Source organism: Trachemys scripta, chromosome 3, assembly GCF_013100865.1.
Source record: "Trachemys scripta elegans isolate TJP31775 chromosome 3, CAS_Tse_1.0, whole genome shotgun sequence".
NCBI lineage: Eukaryota > Metazoa > Chordata > Testudines > Emydidae > Trachemys > Trachemys scripta.
In genome coordinates this window covers 167,935,294-167,960,854 of record NC_048300.1, presented here as the reverse complement: position 1 = coordinate 167,960,854, position 25,561 = coordinate 167,935,294, and the positions used below count along the sequence as shown (strand labels likewise).

Genomic DNA, 25,561 nt, shown 5'->3' with positions numbered 1-25,561 from the left:
TAGTAGCCAGTGATGATTCTGCACCATGGTGTACAGAGGCCAGAATAGTCCTGAAAATATTATTTGTAGGGCAGATAATTGACACCTACTCTTTGAATTTTGCATTCAGATCATATGTAACATTATTCTTGAGTGATTACCATTTAATTGTGCACGCTGTTAGCCTCTATAAACACATTATTTTATTACCGTTAACCTCCTCCCCTCTTCCTGCCTATTGTTTGTTACACTCACTTGTCTTTGATTAGATTGTAAGATTAAGGACCACAACTACCGATGTGTTTAGTGGTTCCTAGCATAATGGGGCACTTGTATTCTGAGCAGGGTGGAGGGTGTGTATGTCTTTTTTGTATTGCTGTAATATTTATAGAACATATAAAACAATACATAATAGTAATAAATATATTTTGAAGTAATCAAAAGCTTGTATAAGATAACAGAGTTCTGAGAGTAGAAAAGCTTCAGCTGATATTAGTTTTGGGCCACATTTTCAAATGTTCTCAACATCCAGTTACGACCAGATTTTCAGAAGAGCTCATTTCCCATTTAGGCACCTAAATGAAGTGGGCAGATTTTCAAATTATTCTCAATGGCAGATGTTTGGTGTTGAGTACTTTTGAAATCTGCCTATTTCATTTAGGTGTCTAATCTTTTGAAAAGCTTTGTATCATTGTTGTCATGCAAATTCTTTTTCCTTTGAATTTGTCCAAGGGTATGTGGAATTTTTTTAAATCAAAAGATGATAAAATGATGTCTAGGATATTTGTGATTTTGTATCCAAAATCTGATAAGTCTTTAATTTTTCCTATGCTTCTGTTCTGTTTCAGGCTATCACTATAACGATCTTGTATCTCCACAATACTTGAACCTGATAGCTAATCTGTCAGGCTGCACAGCCCATAGAAGGGTGAATAACTGCTCAGATATGTGCTTTCACCAGAAATACAGGACACATGATGGAACTTGCAATAACCTGCAGCATCCAATGTGGGGTGCCTCTCTGACAGCCTTTGAACGTTTGTTAAAGTCAGTCTATGAAAATGGATTTAACTTGCCTAGGGGCATTGGACCTAATAGACACTATAATGGATACACACTCCCCATGCCTCGCTTGGTTTCAACATCTCTAATAGGAACTGAAACAATAACCCCTGATGATCAGTTTACTCACTTTCTAATGCAATGGGGTCAATTCCTTGATCATGACCTAGACTCCACAGTTGCGGCTCTGAGTGAAGCCAGATTTTCTGATGGTCAGCACTGCAGTTCAGTTTGTACAAATGATCCTCCATGTTTCTCAATCATGGTACCACCAAATGACCCCCGAGTTAGAAATGGTGCACGGTGCATGTTTTTTGTACGCTCCAGTCCTGTTTGTGGAAGTGGCATGACATCTCTTCTAATGAATTCTGTTTACCCACGAGAACAGATTAACCAGCTGACTTCATATATTGATGCATCCAATGTATACGGCAGTTCAGACCATGAGTCACAAGAAATCAGAGACTTGGCAAGTCAAAGGGGTCTTCTGAGACAGGGCATTGTACAGAGATCCGGCAAGCCTCTTCTTCCATTTGCTACTGGTCCACCAACAGAATGCATGAGAGATGAAAACGAGAGCCCAATTCCTTGCTTCTTAGCTGGGGATCATCGTGCTAATGAGCAACTGGGTCTCACCAGTATGCACACATTGTGGTTTAGAGAACACAACAGAATTGCTACAGAGTTACTGCAACTCAACCCACACTGGGATGGGGACACAATATATCATGAAACACGCAAAATTGTTGGTGCAGAAATGCAACATATAACATACAACCATTGGCTACCTAAGATCTTTGGAGAGGTAGGCATGAAGATGCTTGGTGAATATAAAGGTTATGATCCCAATGTTAATTCTGGCATAACTAATGAGTTTGCAACTGCCGCTTTTAGGTTTGGTCACACACTTATCAATCCCTTACTGTATCGGCTGGATGAAAACTTTGAGCCTATTCTACAAGGCCATATACCTCTTCATAAGGCATTCTTCTCTCCCTTTCGGATTGTAAATGAAGGAGGCATTGATCCACTGTTAAGGGGATTGTTTGGGGTTGCTGGTAAGATGCGAGTACCATCACAGTTACTCAATACAGAATTAACAGAGAGACTATTCTCCATGGCACGTACCGTGGCTTTAGATCTGGCAGCTATGAATATTCAGAGAGGCAGAGATCATGGAATTCCTCCCTACCATGATTTTAGAGTTTACTGTAATCTTTCTTCAGCTCATACTTTTGAAGATCTGAAAAACGAAATTAGGAATCATGAAATCAGAGAGAAACTTAGCAGGTGAGCTTGAGGTGAAAGTTAACTGTTAAAAATTCAAATGTACTTTTATATCTAAATGTGCATGTGAAAATAATAATTATTTAAATGTCTAACCTAGAAGTAAGTATTTGTTAGGAAAGGTATAAAGGGAATATCCCACAAAACTTCCTGCCAACATCAGGAGATATGTATGGAAGGCTCAGGGTTCCCGAGTACCTGCATAAGCTACAGAATGTCTTTCCCCCAGTGAGACTTACACAGATCTGATTCCTCCACTCCTTGAGTTGTAGAAAATCCATGAAGCTGAGCCCATTCAGAGACCATGTGTTCATGTATACACCCATAGGAGATGTTTTTTTATGAGTAATATTTAAAAACAAAATACATTTAGGACTGAAATCTCATGATAGTATTTATATCTTCAGTTTTCATAGAATCATAGAATATCAGGGTTGGAAGGGACCTCAGGAGGTCATCTAGTCCAACTCCCTGCTCAAAGCAGGACCAATTCCCAACTAAATCATCCCAGCCAGGGCTTTGTCAAGCCTCACCTTTAAAACCTCTTTGAATTAAGTGTAGCACAATGCAGGAAGAAAATGCTAAAGTGATTTCATACTGCAGTCATTTTTGCTGTGAATGGTTTAGATCCATTGTCCTTAGTTTTGTCATAATACTGAATGCTTTTATATATGTATAATTTTAACATAACTATTTGTGTTTCTCTTGTTATAGGCTCTATGGGTCACCTCTGAACATAGATTTATTTCCTGCTCTTATGGTAGAAGATTTAGTTCCTGGTAGCCGATTGGGGCCAACTTTGATGTGTCTATTGAGTACACAGTTTAAACGTCTTCGAGATGGAGACAGGTACAGCCAAAATGCCCATGGAAAACTTAAGTGAATTTAGAATAGATTTTTTTTAATTGTTTAGTGACTTTTTTCAAATCCAAACTCTGTTTTCTTTTTCTTTTATGATCTGAATATAGAAATGAAAGTGATAAAAAGCTGATTTTATAGTTTGTCAAAGCAGCTGAAATAACAGCTATGCTTATTTATTCTTAAGACCTGTTATCTTTTATGGTGAAAATAGCATATAAAGCGCCAACAGGCAATACAGTGTAGCTGACTGAGCAGGGGACTGGGACCCAGGAACTCCTAACTTTCCTATTTCTGACATTGTTTGACTGGCCTTGTGCAAATTACTGCTCAGGCTACTTCACTGTAAATTGAAGAAAAACTTTCTTCAGTGATTGTCCACGTGTATTCCACTTCCGATGCACATGCATCCATATGTGTGAGATTGGATTCTGTTGGCCAGCAATGTCCACTGGAGCCTTTCCTGCACTTTTACTGCCTGTGGCTGCAAGATGGAAACCCTGTAATGTCCACTTCTCTGCATACTGTGTAACTTTACTAGTTGTGTGTAGTTAGCTAGTAATACTAGCATAGTTATTGCAGTGATTTTTGTTTTTGTTTTTTACACCTATTAGCTATATGTAAAAACAACAACAACAAAACCCTCTTCTTAGTGTTTGGGACTTCCCCCATCCTAATGGGGATTAGCTGCTATGGCTGAAATGAAGCCCCTGGGCTTCAAAACTTGCCCTTCCTGTGAAGCAACTATTTCATTTAATGACAGACACTGAATGTGCCTCTTTTTTCTGGGAGAGGATCATTTGTCCAGTAGATGCTAGATCTGTTGCTTCTTCTCCAAAAGCATGTAGAAGGCAAGAGAGGCCCATCTTAAACATTTTCTCCGGGAGCACTCAATGCAAGCTTCCTCAGAACGGAAGGAAAAAAAAAAAGCCAACTGGGCTTCAGCAGGCTTCCTCAGTCAGTGCTCCTGTGACCTGCTGCCCAACTCAGCTCCCAGGCTCCCTCTTCAAAGAAAACTTCATCCACTGAGACCAGCAGAGCAGCCAAGTCATATCCTTCACTTAGTTGTCTGAAAGGGGTCAGAAGGGGCATAGTTTCCACAGTAAGTGTAGGCCTTGATTACCCTCTCTGGAACCTAATAAAAGGAGGCATAGATCTCTCACTACTCTGCCAAAGTGTAGTTCACAGCCCAAATTTGGCCCCTCTGACAACCTGGCAAAACCTGGTCCCCGAGCCCATAGGGTGCTGTCTCAGGCAGCAGTCCACATTTTGCTAGCACCAACCTCTCAGTAGTAATATTGATGCACACAGTGGCGCTGACTCTTGTGGCACAGATGCTCCTGGCACTGACTTTCTTGGCACCAAAGTTATTCTTGGTACTGAGTGATCTGGCAAGGAAACCTAGCTCTGCTACCACCACTAGATGTTGATCTCCCTTCCCTGTAAAACTTGTGGTTCCTTGAGAAGGACATCTGGCATTGACTCACGTTGTACCCCAGTAAGAACAGGAAAGTGAGGAAGAACACTTGCAAATAGAGAAGCACTTGATCTCAGCAGTGATCGCCTCTTCCTCACCAGATGAAGCAGTTGTGCACTGCATATCCATTCAGTCTGACTATTTAAAAAAAATTCAGGAACTTCTGCATCACATGGTAGACACATAAATTTAAGAATTTAGGGAGGAACCCAAGTCTTTTGTAGCTGAGGGACAACTAGTAACTCATATATCGCTGCAGGTAGCATTAAATGCATTGGACATGGCAGCACAATCAATGACAAACTCCACTGCCATGCACAGGGCTTCTTGGTTACAGTCTTTGACAGTACGAAGGAGGTCCAGGCAGCTACTGAGGTCCTCCCATTTGAAGGTTATAACTCAAGAACTGATAAAGCTCTACACTCTATAAAAGATTAAAAAGCTATTGTCCATTTCTTGGCGGCTACATGCCAACCCCTAAGACAGAGCAGGCCTGGTCATAAACCACTGTAGATAAAGGTTTCTGTATGTATTATTATAACCCTTGAAGATACTGTCTACATCAGTAGCAAGCATGTTCCAGATGCATGGAAGAAATCGAAACAATACTATTGATGAAGAAAGGCGATCCAAAAGAATTGAGCAACTACCATCTGATCACAGTCCTCTCACAAGATCTTCACCTGCGTCATACTCAGTTGGATTAAGAAGGATCTTGAAATGCACGAAACCAGAGATCAAGCTGGTTTCCACTCAGGTTATTCAACAATTGATCACATCGGCTCAGTGCAAGGAATACAAAGTACCATTGTGTCTTGAATTTGTCGACTACAAAAAGGCATTTGACTTGGTGGAGATTAACTCTGTATTCAACGCGCTCAATGAAATCGGAATCGACCTGAAGTACATTGACGTGCTGGAAGAAATTAACCATAATTGTTCTACAGAGATAACATTATTCCATGTCCCGTGCATTCTTATTATACATAGAGGAGTCAGACAGTCACTGAAGCTGTTTTCAGCAGTAATGGAGTCGCAGTTAAAGAAATTGTACTGGGAAGAAGGAATCAGAATTGACGGAGAACGGTTAACGCAGCTTCTCTTCACTGCCAATTGTGTAATATTGGCAAAGGACACAGGAGAACTGGAGAAATTGCAGCAACTGCAAACACTTTTGCATGATATCAGGTTGGAAGTGTACACTTTGAAGATGAAGTGGATATGGAATGAGCATTGTGCAGCAGGAATCATCACTGTAAACGGGAAAGTAATCGAGGAGGTTCACAAATATATTTACCTGGGTCAACAGGTGAACAGAGACAACTCATTTGAAGGGGAATGCAGTAGGAGGAGAAAGGCGGGGAGGGGAAGTTTCAACAAAATAAAGACATCTCTAACAGATTATGAACTTCCCATGAAGAAAAGAACTGTTTAACTCCACTGTTCTGCCAGCAATTATATATGGAGCAGAAAGCTGGTCAATGAGGAAAGCGGAGGAAGAAAAAATTCGCTGTCACCCAGAGAGCAATGAAAAGGCAAATGTGTAAGATATCGGTCCTTGATCACATACTGAATCAGGAGATTAGAAGGCGTACAGAGGTGATTGATGTAGTGCAGACAATGTAGGACGCAAAGCAGAGATGGGCAGGTCATGTAATCCGTAGGGAAGACACTAGGTGGACAACTTGCATCAGTGACTGGATCCCTAGAGACCACAAGCAACTGCTGGGCAGACCGAAAACATGTTGGGCTGATCCCATGACAGAACTCTTTGGCCAGAAATGGAAAGAACGTGCTCGCAACAAAATGGAATGGTGTGGCGTTGACTTGCATTCATGGAGAGGCGGACAAGGACAAGCTGGACAAAGGTGATTATAATCCACAAAGCTCATGAGCCACCAAGGAAGGAGCAAAGTTTCCAACACAGAGGCTCTCTTCCTTGGATGCTGCACCTCTAGATCCCCCTCATGGCAGCCAGTTTGGACACCATCATTGAGAGCCATATAGAGCGTTTGGAAAATCTATACCCTTCTTGCCACCCCCATTTCTGGCAACCACCTTTTTATTTTTAAGAGGTTTGGAATTGATTTAACTCAAACCACTGGGTTTTAGAGATTAAAACAGTGTGAGGTATTATTCATTTGCAGTCCCTTCCTACCCCTCTTCAAGGACTCCTCTTCCAAAAAACTGTGAAAGTAAGAAGTGAATTCCCTTCTAAATCTCTGAACAGTGGAAAAAGAGCCTCTGGAGTTAAAAGGGGAATGGATTTTGCTGCCATTATTGCATAATCCCTAAGAACAAGGGAGACAAGCATCTAGTACTAGATTTGAGACAACTCAACCAGCTTCATCCGTCTTTTCAAATTCAGTTTGGTAATTCTAGCCTCTATAATCTTATCCTTAGATCCTCAAAAATGGTTCACAGCTCTCAGTTTAGAAGACACATACTTTCACATATCAATTCACCTGGCACACAGAAAATAACTAAGATTCCAAGTGGGAACTTCCCACTACCAGTACAAAGTCCTCCCTTTGGTCTTTCAACAAAACCAAGAGTATTCAGCAAGTGATTGACAAGCTCATCTTACGAGGCAAGGTATGCCAGTACTCGATGACTGGCTCATTTGAGGAAGATCACCATGGCACGTGAACGATTCTATTCACTTAGTCCTACATCTTTTCACCACACCAGATCTCAGAATCTAAAAAGGAAAGTCAATCACTGTTGCAAACCCAGAGACTAGAGTTCATAAGGATAGTGATAGATTCCCCATCAGCAAGAGCTAATCTGCCACAGGACAGATTCAAGACAAAGGTAGACCTCATCAACCAGCTGCAAGCTCACCCAAAGACATGAGCGAGAGCATGTCTCTCACTTACGCCACATAGCATGCCAGATTTCACCTCTGTTGCATAGAAATGTGGTTGAAAATAGTGTATCTTCCCAACATACATCATATGGACATGAGGACACAGGTGCCCTGAGAAGCCTTCTCATTATTAATTTGGTGGAAGACTCCCATGTGTGCAAAGGAGTACTGATTTCTCCAGCTGTGCCTACCTATCAAAATATTGGTGATTCCACACTCGGGTGGGGAGCTCACCTAGACCACCCACAGGTCTGTGACCCAAGTTGCCTACGGTAGCCCACACTGAAAATGCCAAGGTCAGGGCAGGCTGCAGAAAGGAGAGCAGATTCTCCCAAACCTGGTGCTTAACACTGTAGTTAGATTCACTGGCCAGTCACGAACTGTGCTTCTGGTCCCCCACACAAGTTATCAAGGAGCTGGGGAAAAAAAAAAAAGAAACTGCACAGCCCTTTTTATTGCATTCCATTCTCTGGCTCACAATCAGCAAATAGGTCCAGTAAAGTGAGAAGTTATTTAAAATTTGTATGCACTATACAAAATGTTCTTCTGATCCCCAAAGGGCCAGCCACAGTACCAGATCAATATTAGTTTGGATCTTACCCAAAATATTATGCTGCCAGCCAATCCCTAGTATCTAAAACTAAAGGTTTTGTTATAAATGAAAAGAAAAAGAGAAGAGAGCTGTTAAATGGCCAAAGCAATCAGATACATACACATGACTTCAGAGTCCATATATCAGGTTCTTAGCAGCACTGGTGAGTTTGCTGGCTTGTAAAGTCCCTCTGGAACATCTCCAAAGCTTGGGTGAATATATTAGTCCTTTTCAGTTTATAGAGAAGTTACTCCAGAGGTGAGAAGCAGGATTGAAGACAAAATGGAGAAGATGTAGCTGCCTTTTTATATCCTTTGTCATGTGGCTTGGTTTGTACATCCTTTATCCCAAACAGATGCTCACAGCACATGGGCATGGAAAAGCTCTTGGAGTCAACTGTCCACAGGCATGTCCCTACATGTCCTGCTGACTCATACTCATAGCCCCTGGCTTCTCTCTGTTGGTTCATTGTACAGTTGATTGCCCTTGATGGGCCATTAAGCAGGCTGGATAGTGCTGATGCCAATCTGTATGGAGATGTCACTCAGAAAGATAACACAAGTTTGAGATACAGATATTTATAACTCATGAAACAAAGATGATACGTACATATAAACAAGATTATCATACTTAGCAAATCATAACTTTTGTACTGATACCTTCCATGGCATACTTGTAATATTCATTTCTATTTTGTAATATTGGTATCAATAATATTATAAATGGTCACCCATATTCCATACAGCATTACAAGGCATCAGGCCTCTGGACTGCCATAAATGTTCTGGAACTCGGAGCTATTTGTCGAGCAGGCAAAGCGTTTCTTCTTATGCTATGGACTAACAGTTGAGGAAATGACAGACAACACAACAGCAATGTTTTATGTCAACAAACAAAGGAATACAATTATCCCTCCTTTGCTAAGCAAGTTCATCTCTGGAATTGGTGCATTCTTCAACAGATTGTACCAGTAATTCTGCTTCTGCCAGACTTTCAGAATGTCCTGCTGGACCAGCCCTCTCATCTGCAAATTGCCCGCTAAGGATTTGAGCCTGCAAACCATCTTCTGCAGGTGAGGATAATGAGCAGTGTTGCTTCAGATGGGAACAAGAAATGCCAAACATTCTGTTCCAGGGTAGGAGATTTGGGGAAAGGCTGAATACAGTCGTCTTGTCAGATGCTTTCCTTATCTCATGAACTCTGAGAATAAAGTGTACCTATCCACTGATTATGTAGGTGAGGCAATATCTTTTATTGGACCAACTTCTGTTGGTGAGAGAGACAAGCTTTCAACCTTACAAAGAGCAGTGACACTTGGGGTTATTTTCCCAGACTAAAGCAGAGGTCTTTGTAAGCTCAAAAGCTTGTTTCACCAATGGAAGTTGGGCCAATAAAAGATATTACCTTACCCACCTTATCTCTGTCTGTCAGTGAAAGAAGCTGTTTAGCTGAAATCCAGAATATTTTTGTGCATAGCAGGAAGTATTCTACTAGATTGACCTATGCACCTAAATGGAAGAGGTTCTTTATTTAGACAACTATTTAGAGACTATGCCACTTGTCTCCCTTAGAAGTCGCAATTCCTACTATTCTGATCTATCTGATATGGCTAAAGCATTCAGGGCTATCCATCAGCTCCATAAGGGTACATCAAGCAGCAATATTGTCCTCCCATTTAAGGGGAAAACATATTTTCTCACCCTATAGTTGCTATATTCCTTAGGGGCCTTATTTCATGTGTTTCCCACTTTCTATGAGACCCCTTCCTTTTGGGACCTCAATATAGTGTTAGGTGGGTTAATGGGGACCCCCTTTTGAGCCATTAGCAACTTGCTTTCCGTATAATCTTTCTGTGAAAATGACCTTTTTAGTGACTATAACATCAGCCTGAAAGGTAAAGGAGATGCAGGGCCTCACGGCTGGTCCACTTTACACTGCGTTCCATACAGACTAAGTGATCCTTAGGTTTCGTCATAAATGTTTTTCAAGCTTGTCTTAGATTTTCATTTCAATTAGACTGTTCACCTGCCATTTTTCTTTCCTTAGCCCCACTTCAGCCAGGGGGAGGCCAAATTGCACATCCTTGATGTGGTTAGGACTCTTTCATAATACCGTGAAAGAACAAGAACCTTCAGGGGTTCCCCCAGGCTATTTGTAACATTTGCAGATTGGGTGAAAGGTCAGGCAGTATCCACCCAAAGACTGTCTAAATCAGTATTTAATTGTATTAGGGCATGTCTACATATAAACCACTACAGCAGTACCTCTGCAGCTTCGCCACTGTAGTGTTTCAGTGAAGACACTATGTCGGCGAAGGTAGTCCACCTCCCCAGGAGGCAGTAGTTAGGTCGAAAGGAGAATTTTCCTGTCGACCTAGTGCTGTCTACACGGGGGGTTAGTTCGGTTTAACGGCATTGCTCGGTGAGGGGGGGGGGGTTCACACGCCTGAGCGACACAGTTATGGCGACTTAATTTCCTAGTGTAGACCAGACGTAATGTAGACAGTGTCATGGCCTTAGATAAATCTATGAGTTTTATTTAGATTATAGCCTACTCCACCAGGGCTCAGGATCTTTTCTGTCTTCTGTGGGAAGCATGCCAATTTCAGAAATTTGCAGTGCAGCTACAATGGGGATGAGTCCACACTTTCAGCCAGCTATTCTTTAGTTGAGGCCTCAAGATTTGATGTCCTCTTTGACAGGGCTGTCCTTGAGTTAAATGGGGCTTCTAGCGACCTTCTCCTAATTATGAGGTCACTTCTCACTAGTCACCAGAAGTGGAATACATGTGGACAATCACTTGAGGAAGAAAGAACAGTTACTTACCTTCCAGTAACTGTGTTTTTTCAAGATATGTTGTCCACATGAATTCCATGACTTGCTCTCTTTCTCCTCTACTAGGGAGTTCTACACCACTTGGATTTTGAACTGGACAAAGGAACTGAGGGACACTTGGGTCCACTCCATCCTTCATGCCCTTAAGTGAAAATATAAAGGGGATAAATACCTGGCACTCTTTTTGGTATTTGACCGCTCTCCCTTCTCAAATTCTGACGTCTGAAAATCCACACTTCCCTCCTTTTGATGTAACTTGTAGTCTGTTGATGTCTTGCCTGGTTTTGCCTCTCTTGAGGGAAGAAAGTCAGGTTTCTTTTTATTGTAGATACCTGGCAATGATTAGCCACATTTTAATAGTTACCACTATCTAATTAAGTTTATCTTTTTTATAATTAAAAGGTGCCTTAAGAGAGGGAAAATAGAGAGTGAGCATGAATCATGAAATAAAATTTAATTTAAAACAATGCCTCAGGCAGATATTGCTAAAATATCATTAGAGAGGGTGGATCAGAGCTTATCTTACAAAATTGTAGTCTGGTACTTTAAACTCTTAAATCATAAATAAAGTATTTGGATACCCACAGGTGAGTGTTACAGCCCTCTCAGTACACTTTTCTGTATTTTTTTCCTTTGCATAAAACCTACTTAAAATTTTAGAAATGGAATCCAGAACTGTGTAAATCAGATGTTTGTATGTAGATGAATAGAAGGCAGAAATTCTGTCTCAGAAATAAGGGCATAATTACTTTGGTGCCAAACTTTAGGAAACCTTGTTATACACTTAGCGAGCCCTGGATCATTCTTAATTTTGTGTTGTATTATAGTGTTTGTCACTGGCAAAGGTTCCATTTGTGCTAACATAGAGTATATTGACTGTCTCTGGTTCTACTTCATGATCCTTACCTGCTACTGCCAATGACAAGCATGATAAGCAATCTTCACATGCATGTCGTTAATATTAACAATAAGGCGGAAGGAAAACAAGCCAGAATAGAGAAAGAACAGGCTAAAGAATATTTAGATAAGTTAGATGCATTCAAATCAGCAGGGCCTGACAAAATTAATCGTAGAATATTTAAGGAACAAAGAGAAGAAATCTTGGAATCATTAGCAATCATCTTCAAGAACTCATGGAGGATGGGTGAGGTCCAAGAGTATTGGAGAACAGCAATCATAGTACATATCTTTAAAAAGGGGAACAGAGAGGACACTGGGAATTGATCAGTCAGCATAATTTCAGTACCCGTAAAGATCCAGAAACAAATTATTAAACAATCAATTTGTAAGCACTTGGAGGATAATAGTTCAAAGTAATGCAAAAACAAATCCTGACGGAGCAACCTAATTTCCTTCTTTGACATATGTTTCACTCTATATTATGCATCCGAAGAAGTGGGTTGTAGCCCACGAAAGCTTATGCTCTAATAAATTTGTTAGTCTCTAAGGTGCCACAAGTACTCCTGTTCTTTCTTTGACAGGGTTTCTGGCCTAGTGGCTAGAGGGGGAAGCAGTAGATGTGATTTATCTTGATTTTATTAAAGCTATTGACACTGTCTCACATGACAGTCTCACAATCAAATTAGGGAAATGTGGTCTAAATGAAATTGCTATGAGGAGGGTGCACGACTGGTTGAAAACACATACTCGGACAGTAATCATTGGTTCTCTGTCAAACTGGGAGGACATCTCTAATGGAGTCCCTCAGAGGTCAGTCCTGGGTCTAGTGCTATTCAGTATTTTCATTAATAACTTGTATAAGCACAGTCTCCACTCCATTATCCAATTTGTGGCTGTCGCCAATCTGGGAGGAGTTGCAAGCACTTTGGGGGACAGGATTAGCTTTCAAAATGACCTTGATAAATTGGAGAATTGGTCTGAAATCAACAAGATAACATTTAGTAAAGACAAGTTCAAAGTATTGCATATAGGAAAGAAAAATCAGAGGCATTGCTATAAAATGGGGAATAGTCGGCTTTGTAGTAGTACTGCAGAAAAGGATCTGGGGGGGTTATAGTGGATCACAAATTGAATGAGCCAACAATGTGATACAGTTGCGAAAAAGACAAATATTCTGGGATGTATTAGTGACTGTGTTATATCTAAGGCATGGGAGGTAATTACTCTGCTATACTAGGTTCTGGTGAGGCCTTAGCTGGAGAACTGTGTCCAGTTGTGGAAGGTACACCTTAAGAAAGATGTGGATACATTGGAGAGTCCAGAAGAGAGCAACAAAAGTGATCATAGGTTGAGAAAGCCTGACCTATGAGGAAAGGTTTAAAAAAAAAAAACGGGTATATTTAGTCTTGAGAAAAGAAGATGTGGGGGACCTGGTATATGTTAAGGACTGTTATAAAGAGGACAGTGATCAATTGTTCTCCATGTCCACTGAAGGTAGGACAAGAAGTTAAGGGCTGAAGCTGCAGCAAACATTATTTAGGTTAGATATTAGGAAAAAACTTTCTAACTATAAAAATAGTTATGTAGTGGAATAAGTTACCAAGGGAGGCTGTGGAATCCCCATTTGTGACATTGGAAGTTTTTAAGAACAGGTTAAACAATTCGTTAGGGAAGGTCTAAATATACTTGATAAACTAGGTATACTTGATATACTTAGTATACTCCCCAGTGCAGGGGGAGGGAATGGACTGTATGACTTCTCAAGGTCTCTTTAAGACTTCTATGTTGGTTGCTACTGTTGAACAACATCAAAACAGTGAGTGCCCCAAAATATTGCCCATCTCTGTAATTGTGCTGCAGCCGTTGCCGGAACACCTTTCTTTGGGTTGAAAATTGAAACTAGTGGCTGCTGCTCTGTAACCAAAGTAGATTGTTTCCCACTAAGATATCGGTGAAACTTTTTAACTCTCCAGATTAAACTCATTATTTTTCTATCAATTTGGGTATAATTATATTCTATTGAGGTCAGATCTAGAAGCAAAGACAAGGCCTTTCAGTATCCTCTTCCAATACATGTGAAATTACTGCTCCTATTCCATATGGGGAATAGTCACAAGCTAAGTTTATAGGTAAGGAGGTATTGCTGTATGTAAGCACTTTTTCAGATGTTATAAACTTCTTTACTTCATCCTTAGTCTTGACACACTGTGTGGGCCAACACCATTTCTGTCCATTCTGTCACAGTTCAGTCAGGAGATGTTATACATTATCACTATGTTAGGTAGGAACTTCTGGTTCTTCTTCGAGTGCTTGCTCATTTCCATTCCATATTAGGTGTGTGTGCTTGCTACATGTACTGGTGCCGGAAGTTTTTCCCTCAGTGGTATCCGTAGGGGGCCGGCTCTGGCGCCCCATGGAGCGACACGCACATGCCGCGATATAAGGGACACCACCACCTCCCCCCACCCTCAGTTCCTTCCTGCCGCCAGTGGCGGTGCTGGAACGTCTGCTGCTTCGGCTAGCTTTTTGCTTTGTTCAGTGTGTCTCACGAATGTTTTTTCCCCCTGAAAAATAGTTGTATATAGTTAGTAGTTACCCTTACTGTTAGTTCTAGTTAGTTGGTCCCAGACGGGACTCAGCCTAGGGACGGGACATGTCCCGGTCTCCAGGCTTTAAGCCATGCGATCGTTGTAAGCGGCCTGTGCCCATCAGTGACCCGCACATTAGTTGTTTAAGGTGTCTAGGTAAAGGACACATAAGCGACAAGTGTCGCATCTGTAAATCATTCAAACTCCAAACAAAAAGGGAGAGAGACATCCGTCTTAGGGCACTCCTGATAGTGTCAGTGCTGACCCTGGCACCGGAGCAGAGGTCCAACTTGGCCATGAGCACCGCAGCTTCGGTGCGGAGCGCCCCACCAGCACCATCTACGAGTCGGCACCAATCCCCCTTCCCGGCCCCAGCCAAAAAGCCCAAGAGAACCGCAAGGGGATGATCTCCCACTTCCTGTAAGGGAAAGGAGAGGGCCTGAGAAGAGCCAAGACCCGTGCTGGATGGCTCAATACCTCCGTCAGGGAGTCGGGTCCCAGCTGAAGTTGAACGGTCTAGCCCCTCCCTTACTATGCCTGCCACACCGGACAGTGATGAGGGCCTCTGTCAGCTAGAAGTCCCATCGATGCCCGAGGCCCTGGAGGCAACGCAGGAGATCCTGACACTACCGGTGCCACCCAAACCGGCCCTGGAGGTATCCAAGTCCAGGGGTAAACCCACCTTGGGACCATTGCACGTGACCCTGTCTCAGCAGCACCACTCCCAATCACAGGGGACGTCCAGCCAGCGCTCACCCACAAGGAGCCGTCATGCCACGGAAGTAAGGAGGCAGGCTCAGAGAAGCCCTCTTTGGTCTCCAGACCCTGGGCATCGACAGCGGGATTCAAAGCGCGGCTCACCGGTAACCTGGCACAGACCTGCGGAGGCACGCGCCCCCGGCATGAGCATAGATTCATAGATTCATATAGATTCATAGATTATAGGACTGGAAGGGACCTCGAGAGGTCATCGAGTCCAGTCCCCTGCCCGCATGGCAGGACCAAATACTGTCTAGACTGACCTCTCATGTCTCCAATGCCTTGGCACTCATCACGTGACTGATCAGTTGAACAGAGCTACCAGTCACTCGCCTGCCGGCACCTGTCGCCGAGACGCAGATCTCCACGGTTGGGGAGATCCTCCTGATGACCAGCCCGCTCTGGCTCCCCGTCCCGCTCTAGGTCCCAGTAACGAGTTGAGCAGTGTGAGGCATAGTTCACCAGTTTACCGACGCAGATCCACCGAACACTGAAAATCCCCGAGGGCCCGCGTGAGGGACTTGTCTCGATCGGACAGGTCGACTTTGGGCACAGTGGCGGCACCACTGGGCTGCTGGTCCAGCCAGTCATGGTCACGCCGCAGTGACCACTCCGCTTAGGACTCCGGCACTGAACAGGAGTCCTTGTCAGCGGGACAAGCCCCGGCACCAGCTGTACCATCGACATCATGAGCACCATCGGCACCGCAACCAACCCCATGGCCTCCTGGCCAATGGATGGTGGCATGGTACCCCTGGAACCCGTTGGGGTTTACCCAGCCTTTGCAGGCCACCTGGTTAGTGGTGGGGGCCTCAGATAGGCCACTGGCTGCAGCATCCCACCCTCCTCCGGAGGTGGAGGCCCCACAGGAAAAGACCCTCCAGGCCCCTGAGGACCCAGACGTGCAGTCAGCTGGACCACCAGGGGATGTGGTAGATCCCTCAGCACTGAAGTCGTCCTCATCGTTGTCGGACGAAGCTATTACGGGTTCCCCTCACCCAATTCCACAAGATGACACCGAGGCTCATCATGAGCTTTTGAAGAGGGTCGCCTCTAACCTCCAGGCAGAGGAACTCGAGGAGCCTTCGGACTCACTGTTCGACATCCTTTGTTCCACAGCACCCGCCAGGATGGCTTTACCCCTACATGAGGGGGTATTGAAAATAATTAATGCTCTGTGGCAAACCCCCTCCTCCCTGCTACCCATTTCAAAAAGGGCTGAGCGCCAATATTTTGTGCCAGCTAAAGGCCATGAGTATCTCTATACTCACCCGGCTCCAAACTCCCTCATTGTTGAGGCCATTAACCAGAGGAAAAGGCAGGGTCAACTGGGGCTACACCCAAGAATAAAGACTCGAAGAGACTGGATCTGTTTGGGTGAAAAATTTATTCATCTTCCAGCCTTCAGTTGAGAGTTGCCCCTGACCATGGCCAGGGTTTGCCTGTGCCTGCTGGGACACATGGCAGCATGTACGTATGTTGTCTGCTGTGCCAGGCTCAGGATGCGGCCCTTATAGTAGTGGCTGGCGACGGTCTATTACCAGTCTAGAAATCACCTGGAAAGGTCGTTACCATCCCACCGATGATGCTTACCTCGCTATAGTAGTGGACCAACCCCAGGGTGATCCTGAAAGGAGTTCCATTTGACAGCACTCGTCACTCGATGGAGTTGATATTGGACACCTCGGACCTTGTCTGGGGAGCACATCTCGGTGGCCTCCAGACCCAGGCATGTGATCCCCAGAGGAGATGAAGTTGCACATAAATGTGAAGGAGCTCAGAGCAGTACGCTTGGCCTGCGGAGTCTTTCTACTGCACCTGGCAGGCAAGGGGATGAGAGTGTTGACGGACAATACGGCCTTGATGTTTTACATCAACAGGCAAAGGGGAGCATGCTCATTGGCCCTCTGTCAAGAGGCACTCCGGCGGTGGGATTTCTGCATCGACCATGCGATCCAACTGGAGGCCGGTCACCTCCCCGGCATCAGGAACACACTGACAGATCGCCCCAGCAGATCCTTTTCTTCTCACCACGAGTGGTCACTCCATCCAGAGATAGTCCGGACCCTCTTCCAGAGGTGGGGAACTCCCCAAGTGGACCTGTTTGCCACCAGACAGAACAGGAAATGACATCGCTTCTGTTCCCTACAAGGCCTGGGCAAAGGCTCTCTCTCGGGCGCCTTCCTCCTTTCATGGTCGGGTGCTCTAATTTACTCTTTCCCACCAATCCCACTCATCAGCAGAGTGCTGTCAAAGGTCAAGAGAGACAATTGCCAAGTCATCATGGTCGCCCCGGATGGACCTAGCAGTGGCCGCTCCCTGGCTCCTTCCCAACTGACCGGATCAGCTCTTGCAACATCATGGTGTCTCCTATACCCCAACCTTGCCCCCCTCCACCTCACAGCATGGATGCTGCGTGGTTGAATTTGGAGGAGTGGGCCTGTTCTAAAGAGGTCCAGCAAATCCTCTTGGAAAGCAGGAAGCCTTCCACTAGAGCAACTTACTTGGCCAAATAGACGAGGTTCTTCCACTGGGCGTCTGAGTGTAGCATCTCTCCAACGTGCTCCTCCTTACAACCTATCTTAGATTACCTGCTCCATCTTAAGAACCAGGGGCTTCCCCTCTCTTCCATCAGAGTACACCTTGTAGCTATCTCCGCTTTTCATCCACTAGTCCAAGGTCAGACAGAGTTTTCACATGACATGTTGGTCTGATTCCTGAGAAGCCTTGAGAGACTCTTCTCACCAGCCTGGGCTGCTGTTCCACAGTGGGACCTTAACTCGGTTCTTTCTAGGCTCACAGGTCCGCCCTTGGGAGTCACCTAATATGGAATGGACATGAGCAAGCACTCAAAGAAGAAAAGACAGTTACCTTTTCCATAACTGATGTTCTTCGAGGTGTGTTGCTCATGTCTGTTCTATAACCTGCACTCCTTCCCCACTGTCAGAGCTTCCGGCAAGAAGGAACGGAGGGTGGGGGGAGCCGGCAGCACCCCTTATACCGCAGCATGTGCGCGCTGCTCCAGGGGGCGGCAGAGCCGGTCCCCTACGGATACCACTGAAGGAAAAACATCCAGCACCGGCGCATGTAGCAAGCGCACATACCTCATATGGAATGGACATGAGCAACACATCTCAAAGGACACCAGTTACAGAAAAGGTAACTTTCTTTTGTAACTAACTATCCCTAGGAAGGCGCATAATCATGACACATTTTGTGGTTGGGTTGCCTTTAGGACAGCTTCAACTTTTTCTTGTGATTTGTATAAGCTATCTTTGTCAATGGTGTGGCCACAATATGCAACTTAATCTGAAAAATTCATATTTGTCTTTATTAGTGCTTATAGGACCAAATAGCCTTACCATGTGCCTTTTGGGGGTTCTCAGTGTGTTATTCATCACTAGCTTCCATGACCAGTATATCATCCAAGTTGCATGAGTATCATGAATGCCCTGTAATCTCTGGTCCATAGCTCCCTGCCAACTAGCTGGTGTGGATGTTATTCCAAACTCTAACCTGCTATATTGAAATACGCCCTTGTGCATGTTAATTGGAAGGTACTTGTCGCAGGATCATAAGAATGGCCATACAGTGGTCCATCTAGCCCAGTATCCTGTTGCTGACAGAGGCCAGTGCTTCAGAGGGAATGAACACAGCAGGGCAATTTTGAGTGATCCCAGTTGTCCAGTTCCAGCTTCTGGCAGTTAGAGGTTTAGGAACACCCAGATAATGGGATGCCTCCCTGACCGTCTTGGATAGCCATTGATGAGCCTATCCTCAACTGGATCACCTATTATCCAATTCTGTTTTGAACCCAGTTATACTTTTGGCCTTCACAACAACCTATGAAAAGGAGTTCCACAGGTTGACTGTGCATTATATGAAGAAGTACTTCTTTGTTTTAAACCAGCTGACTGTTAATTTCATCAGGTGACGCCTAGTCATAGTGTTATGTGAATGGATAAATAACACTCACTTTGTCCATACCATTCATGATTTTATAGACTTCTATCACATCCCCCCATAGTCGTCTCTTTTTTGTAATCTGAACAGTCTGTCTTTTTAATCTTTCATCATGTGGAAGCTGTTCCATGGTCCTAATATTTGTTGCTCGTCTCTGCACCTTTGCCAATTCTAATGTATCTTTTTTTTGAGATGAGGCACCCAGGATTGCATGCAGTATTTGAGGTATGGGCATACCATGGATGAATATAAGTGGCAATGTGATGTTTTCTGTTTTATCGTATATTGCTTTTCTAATGATTTCTAACATTCTTTTAGCTTTTTTGATTGCCACTGCACATTGAGCAGATGTTTTCAGAGAACTATCCTCAATGACTCCCAAGATCTCTTTCTTGAGTGGTAACAGCTAATTTAGACCCCATCATTTTGTATGTATAGTTGGGCTTATTTTTTCTAATGTACATTACTTTGCACTTGTCAGCAGTGAATTTTATCTGCCATTTTGTCACCTAGTCATCCAGTTTAGTGACATCCCTTTGTAATTCTTTGCATTCAGCTTTGGACTTAACCATCTTGAGTAGTTTAGTATCATCCGCAAATTTGCCACCTCACTTGTGATCCCTTTCTTGAGATCACCAGGTTCTTGAGGGGCCCCTCTATTTACCTCTCTCTGCTGTGAAAACTGGCCATTTATTCTTACCCTTTCTTTCCTGTCTTTCAACCAGTTATTCATCCATGAGAGGACCTCTTATCCCATGACTAAGCAGTTTGCACTTTGCTTAAGAGTCTTTGTCAAAAGTCTTTGTGAAAGTCCAAGTACACTGTATCAACTGGATCACCCTTATCTACCTGCTTATTGACACCCTCAAAGAATTCCAATAGATGGTGAGCCATGATTTCCCTTTACAAAAGCCATGTTGATTCTTCCCCAACAAATCATGTTCATCTGATAATTCTGTTCTTTACTATAGTTTCAACCAATTTGCTTGGTACTGTAGTTAGGCTTACCGGCCTGTAGTTGCCAGATCACCTCTGGAGCCTTTTTTTAAAATAAGCATTATGTTAGCTATCCTCCAGTCATCCGTCTGTACAGAGGCTGATTTAAGCAATAGGTTATGTACCACAGTTAGTAGTTCCACAATTTCATGAGTTCCTTCAGAACTCTTGTGTGAATACCATCTGGTCCTGGTGACTTCTTAGTGTTTAACTTATCAGTTTGTTTCAAAATCTTCTCTATTGACATCTCAGTCTGGGACAGTTTCTCAGATTTGTCACTGTCTTCAGTTTCCATTTGTAGGTAGGCTTGAGCTAGATCGATCTTGGAGAAATTCTTACCACCAGCTGATGACGCAATTACATACTCTGTTCTAAGTAAAGAATACTGAACTGCACACTATATTAAAGTGTATGTTTTATCTACTAACAGATACACTTTCAGTTATGTAAAACAGCAAAAAAAATCATTAACCCAAAGTATTTCTTTTCACAAACTACTGGTGCACCAGATCTACTCCGTAGAGGACAGGAAGGACAGATATTCTAGGGGTATGTATGTGCAGGGGAAAATGGGAAACAGGAGGGAGGGGGAAATTGAGGAATGTGTGTGGACAGGAATGTCTGGGTGCCTTGCGAGGGTAAGAATTTGGTGCATATTTGAGCATGCGCATGACAGGAGGGAGAGGGAAATTGGGGTGTAAGCTTTGGTGTCTTTGCGCAAAGCAACTGTAAATCCATCTTAATTTGCAAGTATGTTCTGTCTGCCATGTCTTTCCTGCCAAAAAAATTGTTCACTGAGGAAGATTTGTGGACAGAGGCATCATGGGTAATTAGAAGGCAACATTAAGACAGAGTGTAAAGTCATCTGCTTTCAGGAACTGTATATTTTTCCTACGGTGATCTGTTTTTCAAAGAATAATATTTTGTGTTGATTATAATATCCCAAAATCTCTAGTAAAGTGCCAGCTATTTGTATGTATATCTTTTTATTTTATTTTATTTTATTTTATTTTATTTTATTTTATTTACCATTGTCTTAACTGTCTAAGAACTTAACTTTCTTTCTGTGAGACTACAGGTTATGGTATGAGAATCCTGGTGTATTTAGTCCACCTCAGCTGACTCAGATCAAGCAAACATCTCTTGCCAGAATTTTGTGCGACAACGCTGACAATATAACCAGAGTGCAACGTGATGTCTTTAAGGTGGCCGAGTTCCCACATGGTTATGGTAGCTGTGAAGAAATTCCTAAACTGGATCTCAGGATGTGGCAAGATTGCTGTGAAGGTCTGTATCCAGGGAGAGTATTGGGAGTGCATCCTTTGTTTCTGGTTACATTTTAAATGGCCTGCTTTGAAGAAATTTTAAGAGATTTTTAGTTCTCTTAATTCAGCTCTAACTCAAGCTGAACTAGAACATGGATAATGTGCTTACAAAACCAAATTCGGAGTTTGTAGAAGTAATATTCCACTTCCCATAGAAGTAATAGGCAGTGAAGGAATCTGGTCAGGAGATTGATTTAGTTATTGTATAGCTAAGGTTTTGGTTCTGTTGTATTAGCAGCTTACTTATAAAAAAAAAAACACTGAAACCTTACAGTTTTTCCTAAATGACATTAAAAATTCTGGTAAATTGCATAGTTTGATTAAAATTTGGAATGCAAGAATCAATGTTGTGCTCACTATACTTAAATGTATATGTACTAAGTCATCCATGTATTTAATTGTTAAGTATTACAATTGTTGTGTAAGTAGGAAGCATCTGTTTTTGTTATTCTTCCTGTTTTGTTCAGTTTAAAATACTTTTCCACATGGAGGGCAGAGGAGCAGACACTTAGTTACCAAAAGCTGTTACCTCTTAGATTGCTTGAACAAAACCCGGATTTAATTTTTTTTTTAGATGCAACACTGTTCTATTCTATAATAACAAAACCAGATTACCTCCAAAGTTTACTTAACTAATCATACAGCAGAATTACTGATTTATCATTATAAAAGAATTAGAGTTTAAATGAAACACCCAGGATTTTCTTTCTACTTTCTTGACATTCTGACTTGCTGCTTGGAATTGTCACAGGCCCCAGGCAGTAGCTGCCAGAGTGGCCGCTCTCCCACTGAATACAAGTGGCGCCTTTTCAATTTCTTGGCGCCTTTTTAATTTTTACTCACCCGGCGGCGCTCCGGGTCTTCGGCGGCGGGACCTTCACTTGCTCTGGGCCCGCCGCTCTTCACTCGCCAAAATGCTGCCGCCGAACGAGTGAAGGTCCCACTGCCGAGGTGCCGCCGAAGACCCGGAGCATCGCCTCGTCAGTAAAAGTGCCGCTGGGTGAGTAAAACACCACAGTGGGTGGCGCCTTTTTTTGTGATCACTCCCCCTGTTCCCTCCACCTGGCTACGCCACTGGCCCCGGGACCTAACTTTTCTGCAAGGTGAACTATTTGAGCTATGAGCTAGCTAAATTCAACCTCTGCGGCTTTTTTCAGTATCTTAACAGAGGAACAATTACCCTATGTTTCAAGTAGTCAACTAAGGGCTGGTCCACACTAAGCCCCCAGTTCGAACTAAGATACGCAACTTCAGCTACATGAATAACGTAGCTGAAGTCAAAGTATCTTAGTTCGAACTTAAAGGTACTTACCCCGGGTCCCACACGCAGCAGGCAAGCTCCCCCGTCGACTCCGCCTACTCCTCTCGCGGAGCAGGATTACCGGCGTCGACGGCGAGCACTTCCGGGATCGATTTATCGTGTCTAGACAAGACGTGATAAATCGATCCCAGAAGATCGATTGCTTGCCGCCGAACCAGCGGGTAAGTATAGACGTACCCTAAGATTCAGGAGAAATGGTATCAATTCATGGCTCTGCCACATACTTTCTGTATAACATTGGGAAAGTAGCTTATTCTTTCTGTAACTCAGTTCTGCACCTGTAAAATGGTGATGATGATCCTTTCTTACCTCAAAGGAGTATTGTAAAGATAAAAGTATTAATCTTGGTAAGACGCTTAGGGTATGTCCACACAGCAATGTAAGCCCAGACTCGAGCCTGGGCTCAAGCCTTGTGTCCACACGCCAATTGTGTTAACCTATGGCTCAAACCTTAGGTTCCAGGACCCAACAGGGCTGAAGGGTCCAAGCCTGTGTTAAACTGGGACCTAGGGTCTGAGCCCTATTGCTTTCCTGTGTGCACGTGGCCCCAGCTTCTTGACTCAGGTCCTGGAAGTCTTCCCGATGTATCCCAAAGTTCCTTGGGACAATTTCCTTAGTCTTCTCTATGCTGACAATCTGTGGTGCAGTCTGTTGCACTCTATTGCAAACAGAAGCCACACTTCTCTTTGCACAGGCAGCAGCTCAGGTCAGCATTAACTCATTGTCTGCTGAACACTGGTCTGCGAGCATTGCTGTCAGGAAGCTTGCAGGGTTTTCAGGGAGACCATTCAGAAGAAGCTTTTTGCAAAGAGAGCTGCTTTCTGGTCACAAGAGCCTAGCCAGATTTTGGTGTACGCTGCCCAGGTGCCCCTACACACGCAGCCTGGGGAGGGCAGGGGCAGAGAGCAGATCAGGGACTAAGCAGATGCCCTGTTGGTAGGGGGAGAAGCAGAGCTCCTGGCTCAGCATGGCTTGGGGAGGATGACCCACAACTTCCCAGCCATACCCCCTCCAGGACAATTCCCCTGTCCCTGCCCTATCAGGGTGGCGAGTGGGAGCAAGCCCCAAACCTCCCCGCAGCCTCTTGTGGTAGTGACTCCAGCTCCTCCTCGCTGCTGCACAGAGCTTGCCCAGAGCAGCTGACAGGTGGGAGGCAGCTCCTGGATTCCAAGATGTTGGGGGTCATCCCTCCCATGGCCGTGCTGAGCTGGGAGCTCTGCTGCTTGCCCTCCCTGCAGGGCATCTCTTGGTCCTGCTCCACTCGTTGTCCCTTGCTCCTGCTCTCCCCCACACCTTCCCTGGGGCTCCTGGACAGCGTTCACTGTGAGGGCCGTGACTGGGAGCCTCTCGGGTGTCCCTTATCCCTGCCTTCCAGGGTGCAGTGGGGGAGGGATAAGGGATCCCTGGGGTGTGCTGAAGCACACTGCACCCCAAGCCTTGGGGATACACTTCTCTGTTCCACAGCCGACAGCAGCCAGGCTAGGGCGTGTGTGTGTTTTTCCTCTGAAACCTACATTTTATGTCAAACTTCAAAACAGACAAATAAATAAAAAACCAACCAAGCAAATACATTTGAACCACCCCATTTTAAAAATTAAGAATGGCAAAGTTTCATTTAAATAGTTTGATAGTCTTGGAAACTGATGTCCCAATTATCCTCAGAACAGGTGCACATGGGCATTTTCTTGCCAATGTGATTCAGCCTAGAGGGGGAGAGCCCAATTTTCATTTAGTTCAGTGTAAAGCCATCTCAAACTGTAGCCATTCTACTGAGACAGCCACCCAAAGGAGCTAATTATTCAGTTTATGTATTCATGTGCTCCGTTTGGGCACCTGAGTCCCATTGATAGCATCGTCACAGTGAGAAAACAAGGTGGGCAATAGAGTTTTCACACTGTGCAACACATGCATAGGGCTAGAGTGTCGACACTGGCAGGCAGGGACGCTAAACACTGAGATAGGGTTACTTTGACTCGGGTCTGTACACTGCAGTGTGGACTCCAGAGGCCTAGGTATGAACACATGTCAGAAAATCCTTAACCTAGGGTTAAAATTCAGTGTAGACTCTTAAACCCATGGGTCAGTTGAATAGGGTCCTGCTAATCCTAAGCTTACATTGCTGTTTAGACATACCCTCAGATACTGTAGTGATGCGGGCCATATAAGAAGATGACAGAACATTAGGCATGAAAACATGACAAACCGAGGTCAATGGCCTATTTACTTTTTTGGAGCCAGGATTTCAAACCAGTTGCCTAGGGTATGTAGCATTCATCAGTACAATTTTTCTAAGTTTCTACATTTCTTTCCTAAATCTTATCTAAATCAGAAAATAGGGGTATCTGATGTGGTATCCTATCTCTACAGTGGCTCAAGACCTGATCTTTCAGAGAAAGTTGCAAGAAACCCCATATTAGAATAACTTGTCCAGAGGAGACATTTCTTCCTAATTCTTACCAGTTAGTGATGGGCATATGCCCAGAAACATGAGAGATTTCTCTCTTGTACATTTTTATCCTTTCGAAGTCTGATTCAGGAAGGCATCCATTAAAATCAACGGGATTAAAATACATACTTTATTTCAAGCATGTAGATTATAGGTTTTTAGGCCAGAAGGGACCATTAGGTTATCTAGTCTGTACTCCAGTATATAGAATTTCACCCAATTACCTCTGTATTGTGCCTAATAACTTGTGTTTGACTCAAGCATATCTTCCTGAAACAAGACATGGAGATTCCACCACTTCCCTT

At 43.8% G+C, this 25,561-nt stretch overlaps 1 protein-coding gene across 1 annotated transcript in view; it reads left to right on the top strand.

Annotated features, from left to right (window-relative positions):
* PXDN (peroxidasin) overlaps positions 1–25,561 on the top strand; it is a 102,769-nt gene that overhangs the window by 60,488 nt on the left and 16,720 nt on the right. The window contains exons 15-17 of the mRNA XM_034766414.1: positions 828–2,331; positions 3,043–3,177; positions 21,243–21,451. Coding sequence (XP_034622305.1) covers positions 828–2,331; positions 3,043–3,177; positions 21,243–21,451 — 1,848 coding nt within the window. The remainder of the gene's footprint in view (positions 1–827; positions 2,332–3,042; positions 3,178–21,242; positions 21,452–25,561) is intronic.